The 12,845-nt window shown below is 44.3% G+C and overlaps 1 protein-coding gene across 3 annotated transcripts in view; it reads right to left on the bottom strand.

The window, feature by feature from the left end:
* The window catches only part of Afg1l (AFG1 like ATPase), a 143,815-nt gene that overhangs the window by 107,544 nt on the left and 23,426 nt on the right, over positions 1 to 12,845 (bottom strand). For 2 of the 3 annotated variants that reach the window (XM_050120525.1, XM_050120524.1), the window contains exons 2-3: positions 12,050 to 12,273; positions 165 to 216 (exon numbers count right to left, since the gene is read on the bottom strand). In XM_050120525.1, coding sequence (XP_049976482.1) covers positions 165 to 216; positions 12,050 to 12,273 — 276 coding nt within the window. The remainder of the gene's footprint in view (positions 1 to 164; positions 217 to 12,049; positions 12,274 to 12,845) is intronic. The other variant, XM_050120526.1, reaches the window with a different exon arrangement.

Here is a 12,845-nt window from a genome sequence, read left to right as displayed (position 1 = left end):
TATATACACACACACAGTGTAACCAAATTAAATCAGTATGCCAAAATCCATGCCAATGTAAAATATCTGAGATTGATTAATAGTTGTATTTTTATCCTATATATTGTCCCCAAGTGGAAGCAGAAGAAGCTCCTGCCGGCCCCCAGTACTTATTCAACACTTACCAACATCTCCATAAACATAGAGGCCCTTTGGAGGTTTGTTCCTTGAAAAAAGCTGCAAATTAAGAACAAATTACAAATTTTCTATCATGAAAAGAATTACATATAATCAAACACATAAAGTTCCCAGCTGTGCTATATATAGAACATTGAGGGGTCAATTATATACAAAAGTAGAAAAAAACTTGGTGTGAAAGTCTGCAAAGCCAAAATATTGTCCAGCCTCTAAAAGGAAGGGTTTTTTTTTTTTTGATAGACTACAGCATGGATAAATCTTGAGGACATTGTATTGTAAAATAAGCTAGTCACACAAAGACAAAATACTTCTATGAGGTACTCAGAGTAACCAAATGAGAAGTATAAACTATAATTGCCGGGGCAGAGTGGAGGTGAGGAATTATTGTTTGGGAATACAGAGCTCCATTTGTGTAACATGAAGAGACAGGTAGGAGTAAACACAGAATTATGTCAGCATTTACTGCCACCGAGCTGTGTAATGACAGCAGTTAAGATGGCTAACATGGTGGCAGACACTTGTATACCAGCACTTGGGAAGCTGAGACAGGAGAATGCCTATACTTCGCAACCAGACATGTGATTTAAAAGGAAAATCTGAAAGCTCAATTCAGAATCCAATTCACAAGGCTCTCGCTTCTGTTTTTATAACCCATGGACTCTTTCTAACCCCACTAACTTTATCTCCTGATATGGGCCACACCCTGGTATAGACCAAGCAAACAGATCTTCTCCACCTTAGTTCCAACAACTGCATAGCTTCCTGTTCCCTGCAAGTCACTGTTAGGTCTAAGCCAAAAATAGATTTCCACTCCTGCCAACATCTCTTAGTCCTTCTTTCTTTCTTTTTTGTGTGAAACATTATGTAACTAGATTCTCAGCTTGCTTTAAAAATAAAAAGGACACACTCTTAAACAATTTTAGAACAATGTCAAGTTTGGAACCTAATATAAAACCTAATAATCTCTAAGTGTATTCTGCATTTTAGAAATCTTTTAAAAGCAATATTCTGTGTTTGTTAACTAGAGTTATTAAACACATCACATTCTGCACAGATAATTTTTTTTTGCTGCGGTTGATTTCTGATTTTTCTTTTGAGACAATCTGCAAAGCCTTTACTGGCCTGGAACTCACTATGTTGACCAGGGTGACCTCAAAGTCATAAAAATCTTCAGTTTTAGGATTAAAGATGTGAGCCACCGCGCCTGGAATAGCTTCTCTAGCATTTTTCACACAACACACAATAGCCACTAAGTAAACAAAATTCAAGTTAGAAAAACAACAAAAGATGGGCAGAGGGCTGCACAAGAGCTCAGTTTCTATAATGTGGCCCTGAGGATGGGATGAGCAGGTCAAGGACAGAACGCTTTCTCGCCAGAGTAATGACTGGGACTCCGTGTTAGTACTTAAACAGGCAGGAAGGAGTACTTATTTCTTCTTTCCTACTCACTAATCCAATATATTTTAGAAAGAGAATGCTGTCAGATTTGTGTATGTTACATGTGTAATTTATGCTACATTGCTCTATATATTTTATTAATTCTTTGAAAATTTAACACCATTTATTTTGACCAAGTTCACTTCCTACTCCTCTCCTTAAATATTCTTGATTTTGGGTTTGGTTTGGTGAATTTTTAGGGGGAAGGGTATGCTTTGCTTTTTGAGACAGGGTCTCACAGTTCCCTGGCTGGCCTGGAACTCTCTAGGTAGACTATGCTAGCCTTAAAAATCACAAAGCTCTGCCTGCCTCTGCCTGCTGGGACTGAGGCCCTGCACTGTACCTTAATGGTAAGGAGATACTGCTAGGTATGCATAGCACTTGGAGGCTCAAGGCTAGCCTGGGCTACACAGTGAAACCTTGTCTCCAAAAAAAAAAAAAAAAAAAAAAAAACTAAGAGATGAGATGCAGCTATGTGGTAGAATGGAGATGGCCCTCCATTTAGTCCCTAGCACCACCACGAAAGTTGATAAACAAAATAGGTAACTTTTGACAACTTAATTTAAAACCTAGATACCAGGCTGGGTGTGGTAGCACTTGCCTTTAATCCCACCACTCAGGATAGACTGATCTCTTTGAATTTGAGGCCAGCAATGGTCTACATGATTTCAGGATAGCCAATGTTACTTGGTGAGAGACCCTGTATCAAAAAAGAAAGAAAGAAAGAAAGAAAGAAAGAAAGAAAGAAAGAAAGAAAGAAAGAAAGAAAGGAAGGAAGAAAGGAAGAAAGAAAGGAAGGAAGGAAAAAGAAATAAAAATAAGACCTAGATACCTTCTACCAATCAAGGTTAAGTAGAGTGTTTAAATCCTCATTGCAGTTATTTATTTATAGGTGTATGGGTGGAGGGGGCATGTGCATTTCATAGCATATATGTTGAGATCAGAGGACAACTTTTCAGAGTCTGTGGTCCCAGTCCATCATGTGAGTCCTGAGGATTAAACTCAAGTCATGAAGCTTGGCAGCAAGCAGATATAACCAGTGAGCTCTCTCATAGACCCCTCAAATGATGTTACATACAACAGTCCTCTCTTAGCCTTAGGAAACATGGTCCTCCAGTGGACCTCTATACCTTGACTGTCCTGAACCCCATAGATGCATTATTTTTTATATACGCCTACCTATATGATATAAATATTATATATAAATATCAGCTAATAATAAAAAAGAATTACTATAAAAACATACTGTAATAAAACTAAAAATTACATGGTGGAGTTGGGGGGCTGGAGAGATGGCTCAGCGGTTAAGAGCACTTGCAGCTCTTGCAGAAGACTGGTTGGTTCCCCACATGGCAGGCAGCACACAACCACCTATTTATTCTATTTCCAGGAGGTTCAACACCCCCTCTTCTGGCCTCCTTACACATCAGACATTGTGTGATAACTATACAGACAGACAAACACTCATGCACAGAAAATAATTAACTCCAAAAAAATCTGGACAATACATTTGGTGAGCTCATGCAATTTCATAACCCTAGTTCTAACTAGCTCAGCAACAGAGCAATAGCCTAGCGTGCACAAATCCAAGGGTTCAATCCCTAGTACTACAGATGAACTCTACACCAACATAGCAACAATGCAGTCAAGAACTTCGAGACAGGCTCTCTCAGAGGTCTTCTGGAACCTTCTCAGCCCCCTTGACACTAACCTACCCTTCCCCACTCACTTTCAGACAATGGCTCCCACCTCTTCATAGAGAGAAAGGGGAGGTGTCCTGTGGGACTGAACTCCTGCAGTTTCCTGTGTGAAGCTGCAGCTCTGCCTCTGGGATCATCCCTTCAGTCTCCCTCCCGTGACAAAAGACACAAAGACACACTTCCTAATCTCACCATGCCTGCCTTTCCAAACCCGCCCACTCCTTTTCAGCAGCAAATTATACTTCTCATGTATCCCTGCGGCTCGTCAGCACCTTCAAACATACCTTCCTGCTCATTTGTTTTTATAATATTGAAGTGCAGTATCTTATAAGCAAGGCAAAAACAAAACAAAACGGAAAAAAAAAAAACAGAAACCACAAGGAAAAAAGACAAATACTGTGACATATGTTTAAATTGTTGACCTTAATTTCTGGGCTAAGTCCAATTCACGAAGTCCTTTTCACACCTCTCCAGTCACCTCTTAGGGCACTGTTTGTTTTCTTCTAGCAATCTTAGTGTTTCAGGTTTCATATTGAGATTTTTTTTAATCCACTTTTGTGTGGAGAGACAGACACAGCTCCTAATTTCATTTGTCTTTGCATGATCATCAGCTTTTCCCAGCACCATTTGCTGAAGATGCTTTCTTTTTCTCCAGTGTTTTAGCCTCTTTTTGAGTATGAGATGGCTGGAGTTCTACATGCTCATGCTGGCTCTTCTAACTTCTTCCATTCGTCTACAAGTCCGGCTTTGCGCCAGTCCCATATTACTCTATGACTGCAGCTCTCTACGGAACCGTCAGGTCTGGAAAGGCAATCCCTCTGTATTGTTCTTGGTGTCCAGGGTAGCTTTGGCTCTCCAGGGTCTTTCCTGGGTCCCTATGAATTTTAGGGTCTTTTTCTATTCCAGGAAAGAATGTTATGGGTGTTGCATTGATCTGTAAATTACCTTTGGTAAGAAGGTTGTTTTCACAATATTAATTCTGCCAATCTGTGAACATGGGCTGTCTTTCCATTTTTCTAGTGTTTTCTCAATCTCTTTCCTCAGAAATTTGTTAAAAAGTCTCACCCTGGTCTTGCCTTGCCTGGAATTCACTCTGTAGAACAGGCTGGCCTCCAACTCACAGAGATCTGCCTGCCTCTGTTCCTGGGTGCCAGGATTAAAAGGCTTCACGATCATGCCTGGCTCTAAAGTTATTTTTAAAAATCAAGCTATGCATGGTGAACAGAATCTACAGTCCCAGCACTTGAGGGAGGGAGAAGGAGCAGAAATTGCAGGTTATCCTTAGCTGCACAGTGAGGTCAAGACTAGCCTGAACTTCCTGTCCACAAACAAACAAGGGAAATCCCACCTGTGCGATGATACTCTGGATGTTTACTTTCAACACTGTTCCTTTGCTTCAACTGGTGTAAACTCAAAGCGATCATCCCAAGTATTCACACTTAACCATGTAAGTCTTATCCTTTGTTCTCCATTTCATTAAACTGTTAACATTAAAAAAAAATGATCCAAAACACTGGGTGCATGCTGTACCCAGACAATCCTAGCATCCAAAGGTAGAGGCAGGAGGATCTCAATGAGAGGTTAGTCTGGGCTAAATAGCAAAACATTGTCTCAAAAAAAAAAAAAATTTTTTTTAAATCCTACCCATAATGATCCCCCAGTGGTTCTCAAGAATGTTCTCAGGTAAGAGGCATGGTTCGGCCTTTCTGGACTATCCACACATTATTCCAGCATAGTCTCCATCAGGACAACTAGATAACAAGGGTGTTGCTCTTAAGATAAAAGTATTGTTTTCAATTGGTGTAAAATGCAGGGATATTACTGCTCCTGCTTCTCCCCACATCCCCACCACTGCATTCTTGTCTCCCCATTGGCAGAATCCGAGACAATGATTCCAGCTGGGATGTAAGCATAATTACAGCTCTTAGAAACGGGCACCACAGCAGTCTCCACGTGGGCCCCTTCCGATACAAGTGTATCCTTCAGGTTTCTACAGATCTTGAAAAACTAAAACACAGAACTATATGTTAGCATCCATAAACTCTCTGTAAATGAAAATGTTTTTTTAATGGCTTTAGCTGATTTTCAAAAGAACCCTCCTAACCTAAAGTACATCAATTTGCTCGGTTTACTAGTATAATTAAGCCTATTTAAGTAGCTAAATAAAGAGGCTTTCAAATTCTACAAATACACACACAAGAAATGGCTCACAGAGCACCAGCTAGAAGCTAGCAAAGGAGCCTTAGCTAGAAGAGGGATGTATCACCCACCCCAGACACCTTCAGCGTGTGTATCCCCTTTGCTCAAACCCAGTGCTGTTGACTTAATGTCGTCATGGAGAAAAGCTGCTGCGGCAGAATGACAGGGCCTGACAAGTTCAGACATTCAAACCCACACAGTTTTCCTCTTGCACAGATACAGCCCCAAGTGTGTTGCTCTACCCACTGCTTCCCAGTCTTTGGGTTTTAAATTAATTTGATAAACTGTGAGATTAAAGCATCTGAAGGAAGGGAGGAAGGGTAGGAGGGAAGGAAGGAGAGGGAAAGGAGGAAGGAAGCAGGCAAGGGAGGAGGTAAGAGGAAGGAAGGGAGGGACTGGCTGGGCCTGATCATGTTCACCTATAGTTCTTGCACCTCAGGATGCTGAAGCAGAAGGACTGGAGGCCAAGCACTAGAGACCAGCCTGACAACATCACGAGACAAAACCTGCTCAGTCTCTGTTCAGCAGAATACACAGATATAAATGATTTTTGATTTTTTTAAGACAAGGTCTTGCTAGGTAACCCAACTTAGCATCAAAATTTTATGTTCCTTCCTCCCTCTCCCCAGTGCTGGGACCTTAAGTCCAACAAAGGTACTTTTAGGTACCCCATATACTACCAGGAAACAAGGGACTAGGGCAATTCTCCAGCAAATCCTCCTGGTCTCTAGATCCTGTGTGTTACTCTGATTCTGGCAAGCTCCTGTTTCCGCTAGTTACTGGGACAGCCAGAAGGTGAGCATAATCATCAAAACAATCAGGAACTTGTTAAGACAATGTAAACAGATGCCTTCTTGCTCTGAACTCTGAAGGGTTCTCAACTGGAGAATTACACTGGGTTCCCAGGCATTTCTATACTAGTAGACAACTACTGACAAGGACTCATTCCCAGAGACAGACACAGAAACCAGAACTCACTGACACATGGACAAGCCCAGAGAGCAACCACAACTGTCTTCAAATCAGTGCAGAATTATTTTATGCCTCTTCCATGAGGGCCTTGTTACTTATTTTTCCATCCATTTTACAGGCATGGATTGAGCATCGAGTACCTATTTTATGCTGGGCCTTGAGTTTGACTCTACAGGCTCTTGAGACCAAAAAAGGAAAGTACGTGGCAGGGTAGTGTGGCAACAGCAGCCTGTCGTGAAGGCTGGGTGTGATTGTGCACGCCTTTGATCCAGCACCTGAGAGGCAGCGCAGGCAGACCTGGACTATACAGCCAGGCTTGTATCCAAGAAACAAAGAAGCAGCATATGCTGGGCATATCTGTGTGGCAAATGGGATGAGGGAGGAAACCGTATACAGATACCACACTCCTTTGCTTCACTTACAAGCCAACCCAGTGTCTAGGCAACATGGGGCTCAGGGAAAGCCCAAGGGACTCCTTTTGGTTCAGTGGGGCAAAAGCAAATCAGGACAGCTCCATGGAGGCCTTCATCACCACGGTCATGCAGTGCCTCCAAACTGTGTGGCTAGCATCTCCCAGAGAAGCTAGCTATGCGCAGTTACCGCAGTGTGTCCTGAAACACACATTCAGTTGCTGGTCTCTGAACACTCCACTGAAGATGGAAGTATGAAAATAGCTCAGAGTTTCTTTTCTGTTTGTTGTTTATTTGCCTATCTGTTTGATTGTTTGTTGAAGCAGGGCTTCAGATAGCTCAGGCTGACCTTGAATCCCTATGCACTCTGGAGAGAATTCTGATCTTTCTGCCACCTTCTAAATGCTGGGGTTACAGAATGACTCAACAGGTAAAGGTGTTTACCACCAAGCCTGACAAACTGATTTTAATCCCCAGAACCCACATGGTAGAAGGAAAGAATGGGTTGACCTCTACAGAGCACCCCTCACACACATACATACACACATATGCACCATAAATAAATGTAATCTAAGAAGAGGAGGAGAAGGAAGAGAAGAAGCCAGTGGTAGAAGTGCACACCTTTAATCCCAAGGCCAGCCTGGTTTACACAGTGAGTTTCAGGGCAGCCTGGGCTACATAGTGAGACCCTATCTCATGAAAGAGGGGAATGGGGAGAAGAGAAGTCACTGAGGCCTGAGAGGATGGGTCAATGAGTAAAGGCACCTGTCACCTGTCCCCAAGCTTGGGATCCACAGGGGAGAAGGAGAGAACTAACTCTCAAAAGCTGTCCTCTGACCTCCACACGTGCAGCCTGGCATGTCCACATGTACATGTTCACACATGTACATACAACAGAAAATCTAATAAATAAATAAACAGTAATTTTAAAAAAGAAACTCTTAGAAGGAAAAATCTAATCCTTGAAAAGCTTGATATTGTTAAAGGAATCTTAGAGACCCCTTAAAGACGCCAACAGCATAGAAAGTCCTCAGCAACAGGAACCGTCAGGCAGCTGGAAAGAATCCGCAGGACATCTTTGAAGAGTGGGTGGGATTAAATCATTACACCCGCAGTGCTCTGCCTGTCAGTCCCTCTCCTCCATGAGGGCTGACCCTTCTCAACACTCCCAGCAAGAACTATCCTGCGGAAGGTGCCACTTAATACTGGGTTTGGTTAAATTAATGAGTGAATATATAAATCAGTAAAAATATGAATGGCAGAAAGACAGGGGCTGAACTGTGGCCAGGAAGATGTCTCAGTGGGGAAAACACAAGGACTTAAGTTCAGATCCCTAGCACCCATGTAAAAAGCCGGACGTGGAGAGGGAGCATGAGGAAGCATGCCTCCATAACCCTATGGCGGGGGTACAGACAGGAGGGCTCCTGGGGGCTCACCAGCTAGCCGGTACAGCCAGTCAGTGGAGGGCTGGCGAGATGGCTCAGTAAACAAAAGCCTTTGCTGTCGAAGCTCATGGTCTGAGTCTGTCCCTTGGAAACCACATGGCGGAAGGGAAGAACCAACTCCTACAAGTTATTTTCTGACTCCATATGTTAATCCACCCCCCATGCAAAAAAAAAAAATTTTATATAGTGTAATTTTCAAAAGTGCATTGCATTAGTCATCTGTACTTCATCTGAAAAATAAAAGATGGAGCGCTATAGAGGAAAACACCAAATGTTGGCTGTGCTGGCTGGCTTCATGTCAATTGGACACAGCTAGAGTCATCAGAGAGGAAGGAGCCTCACTTGAGGAAAGGCCTCCATCAGATCAGCTGTGAGGCATTTTCTCAATTAGTGATCAATGGGGGAGGAGCCCATTGTAGGTGGTGCCATCCCTGGGCACCTGGGTTCTATAAGAAAGCAGGCTGAGGAGTGGGAGGGAGGCTCAGAGGTTGGGAGCCCTGGCTGCCCTTCCAGAGGTCCTGAGTTCAATTCACATCAACCACATGGTTGATAACAACCATCTATAATGAGATCTGGTGCCCTCTTCTGGCGTGCAGGCATACATGCAGGCAGAACACTATACAAAATAAATAAAGCTGAAAGAAAGGAAGGGAAGGAGGGAGGGAGAAAAGGAGGGAGGGAGAGAGAGAGAGAGAGAGAGAGAGAGAGAGAGAGAGAGAGAGAGAGAGAGGAAGCAAGCAAGCAGGCTGGATAAGCCATGGGAAGCAAGCCAGTAAGCAGCTCCCCTCCATGATTTCTGCATCAGCTCGTGCCTCCAGGATTCTGACCTGCTTGAGTTCCTGTTGTGTAATGATGAACTGTGCTGTGGAGGTGTGAGCTGAATGAACCCTTTCCTCCTCAACTTGCTTTTTGGTCATGGTGTTTCGTTACAGCAAAAGAAACCCTAATTACGCCGGGCGATGGTGGCGCACGCCTTTAATTCCAGCACTCGGGAGGTAGAAGCAGGCGGATCTCTGTGAGTTAGAGACCAGCCTGGTCTACAGAGCTAGTTCCAGGACAGGCTCCAAAGCCACAGAGAAACCCTGTCTCGAAAAACAAAAAAAAAAAAAACAAAACAAAAAAAAAGAAACCCTAATTAAGCCACTGACCTTTAATCATTTCATATACACAAACACACACATGCGAACACACACATGCAAACACACATACATGCCACATATACAGAGAGAGGGAAAGAGGGAGAAAGAATGAGCATAAGCTAGATTCGTTGGGTCTGCCTCTAGACCCATTGTCTCTGTCTCCCGAGTGCTGGGATTAAAGGTGTGCGCCACCTCTCCCGGCCCACAGCTCATATCTTTACAGCTATCCTCGCATGTGCCCCACATGGTCACATAATGGATTATTACCATCCCCACATAGAAAGCACAGTTCATAACTGTAGGGGCTACATTTTCACACAGCTGCCTGCACATCATCACACAAACCAGAGCGTCTTGCTAAAGCTATGACATCACTGGGTGAGACGTTCTCAGCCAAGATCGTCCCAGATCCACCACGGCATATGCAGTCCATCGCTGAGCAAAGTACTGATACGTGGAAAGTTACTACACCTGGACACCCGAGCTGAGCTTCCTTACAAACAGGCTAAGTCTCCTCCCAAAGGATGAAAATACCCAGGGCTTGCACGGCCCTGATTAATGGAGAACGAGAATCGAAGGCTGTTTAATTCTCTCCCTCCCTGACTCCAGAAACGCTTGATTTGGCTGTGTAAAAGTAATTCTAATTATAGTGATTTACATGAACTACTTATCATTTATGCCTAATTACCTCCCAGCACAATAACAATTATGCATACATTAAATGTGTCAGATTAACCTGGTAGTAAGTTTTATTTGGTAACAACGTGTCCACAAGCTCTCATTCCTCACAATCCGCTGCTCCTGGGGCAGAGGCAATGCTCTGAACCTCTTCAACTGTTTACTAGAGCCAGCGTGGCCAGGCGAAGGAGGGGCTCCATTTCAGTGTGAGAGTGTAGGATTTGCAGACATTTTCCTGGGACTACAAGAGAAGTAAAGGAAAGTGCACCAAAAGGAACCTTTCTACATCTGCCTGGAGAACAAACAGAATGGTGGCCAGTCAATTACGGTAAAACTAGTTTCTCAGGTGTACAGCTCCGTGGTGCCTAAAGATGCTTCCCTCTGGTGATGCTGGCTTCCCCTGTGGGATGCAGTACGAGTTTTCCTATTGTGGCTAAATTGCAGCAAAAGCTCAGAGCAGAGGAAAACAGGAGACAAGCATTCCATCTGTCCCCAGGAGACGTTCACATTCACACGGGTTATTTTAGAAGAAAAAAAGATGGAGAGCCCTGGCACCATGGTGCATGCCTGGTACTCAGTGGTTAGAGTACCTGGTACCTACCTAGCATATGTGAGGTCCTGGGTTGGGTTACCATGTACCAGCAAAAGGAAGAGAAATGTGTGAGAGTGTGAAGCTAGCATGGTCTACCCCGCAAGACCCTGTCCCCTAATTATTTAAATAATCAATTAATAAGAAATAAAAAGGCAAAACAACCTTAAACCAAAAAGAATGATCAAGACAGAAAGCTGTTGGCTTGGTAAGGAGTGTAGGGAGGGGCCTCAGGAGAAGGTTAGGGCTTTGGATGCCCTCCCCAGGAAAAAGAGGAATTCCACACACAGCTACCACAGCAGGGTGCGGAAGATCCTGTGAGTGAGCCTGACGTTAATCCTCAGAAAAATAAGGGTATACAGGACAAAACCAATCTGGTGCCTTCTTCTTGCCCATAGAAACCCGGGCTAGGCTAGGGACTAGAAAAGTGGCTTAGTGGTTTAGAGCACTGGCCACTCTTAGAGAAGACTTAGGTTTGGTTCCCAGCACCCACACAGCTGCTCATAACCACCTGTAACTCCCACTGAGGGAGTCTTGCTGCCTCCTTCTGGCCCCCACAGGCATGCTGTACACAATATGCAGGCAAAAGACACACGTGGTTTTGTTTTGTTTGCCTTGTCTTGATTTTTAAGAAAAAGAAGAGAAGAAATCGAGGGTAACTGAAACACTCTACGTTCCAGGAGTTGTAGAAACTAAACTTTATGTACCCGTGGCCTCAGTGGACCCGGAAAGTGGGCCAGAGAGAGCACCCTGAGAGGGAGAAAGACGGCTGAGAGCAGGGGAAAGGCAGGGCTGGGAGGGGTCTCTCCAGTCAGAAGAAGGCAGACAGAGGACAGGACACCATGAAAGTCCCCAGGAGAGGCGTCTGCAACCCACCACAGTGTCCCTTAACAAAGCAGACCTACTGTCAAAGGACTAAGGCTGCTGAGACCTATCCCGCCCATCCCTATCTCATCCTACCTCTGACTCTCAGAGGCACAGCAAAGCAAAGGAAGATAGGAGGAGATGAGATCAAGTGCCCTTTCCACCACCTTCCAGGGTGAGGCTTGAGTACGGGGATGGATAGGGATGGGGTCGGGGATGGGGTGGGGGAATGGGGTGGGGGATGAGGTGGGGGGATGGGGTGGGGTGCATTTAGCCAGAGCTACACGATTGAGTAACTATGAAGCTGTTTGAATCTGGGAAGATAAGAGTACTCTAAGGAACATCAAAAGGGCAGGAATAGGGATCCACCAGGCTGAGGCAGCCGCAGGGCTGTCTGTCCTTCCAGCACTGAATCCATTTAGAAAGTGTAGGCCCTCACCTTTGAAAAGAGCCCCTCCTCCTCTGCGCTATATCCTTTCAGGTCCTCCAGCAGCCCCTGCAAACACTGAATGACTCTTCTTTGATGTCCATCGTCCCGCAGTTCCTGAGCTTTGATGAGGAAGTCATAGTGATCCAGGGGTCCACGGCAAACAGCAAAAGCTTGGGAATGGGCTTCGGAAGCTATTGTTGGGCGTCCATTTTCAGATGTCTGGACTGTGTAGGCTACAAACAAAAACATACAAAAGTTTAGACTTCATCCATCCATCATTCGCTCGTGCCTTCATTTAGACAAGGTCTCAGGTAGCAGCTGAATTCCCTACACAGCTGAGGACAGCTTCAGATCCTCCCGCCTTTATCTTCCAGGGGAGTGGGGGGTCAACAGGCTATTTGGTTCTTATCCCCAGTTCTTGTTAAGAGTTCCTAAAACCAATCGTCATAATTCCGAGTAGGGGCTGGAGAGATGACTTGGTGGTTAGGAGTCCAGGGCAGACTCATTCCCATATGTGGAGGCTTCACAACTCTAACTCCATCTCCAGAAACAAAATCTGATGTCCTCTTCTGGCCTCTGAAGGTACTGCACTCACGTGACAAATTCACACATAGTTATACACAGAGACATATAATTTTTTAAGAATCTAAAGGGGCCAGGCATGGCAGTACACACCTTTGCTTTCAGGATTCAATTGACAGACATAGCCAAGAGCTCTGTGAGTTTGATACCAACCTGGTCTACAGGTTGGTAGTTATAAAGTAAGTTATAACTCCAGTCGGAGTTATAAAGTAAGACTCTGTCT

Source organism: Alexandromys fortis, unplaced genomic scaffold, assembly GCF_014885135.2.
Source record: "Alexandromys fortis isolate MF-2015 unplaced genomic scaffold, M_Fortis_MF-2015_v1.1 scaffold_175, whole genome shotgun sequence".
Lineage (NCBI taxonomy): Eukaryota > Metazoa > Chordata > Mammalia > Rodentia > Cricetidae > Alexandromys > Alexandromys fortis.
Note: the sequence above shows the minus strand (reverse complement) of the source record. Positions and strands in the feature narration are given on the sequence as shown.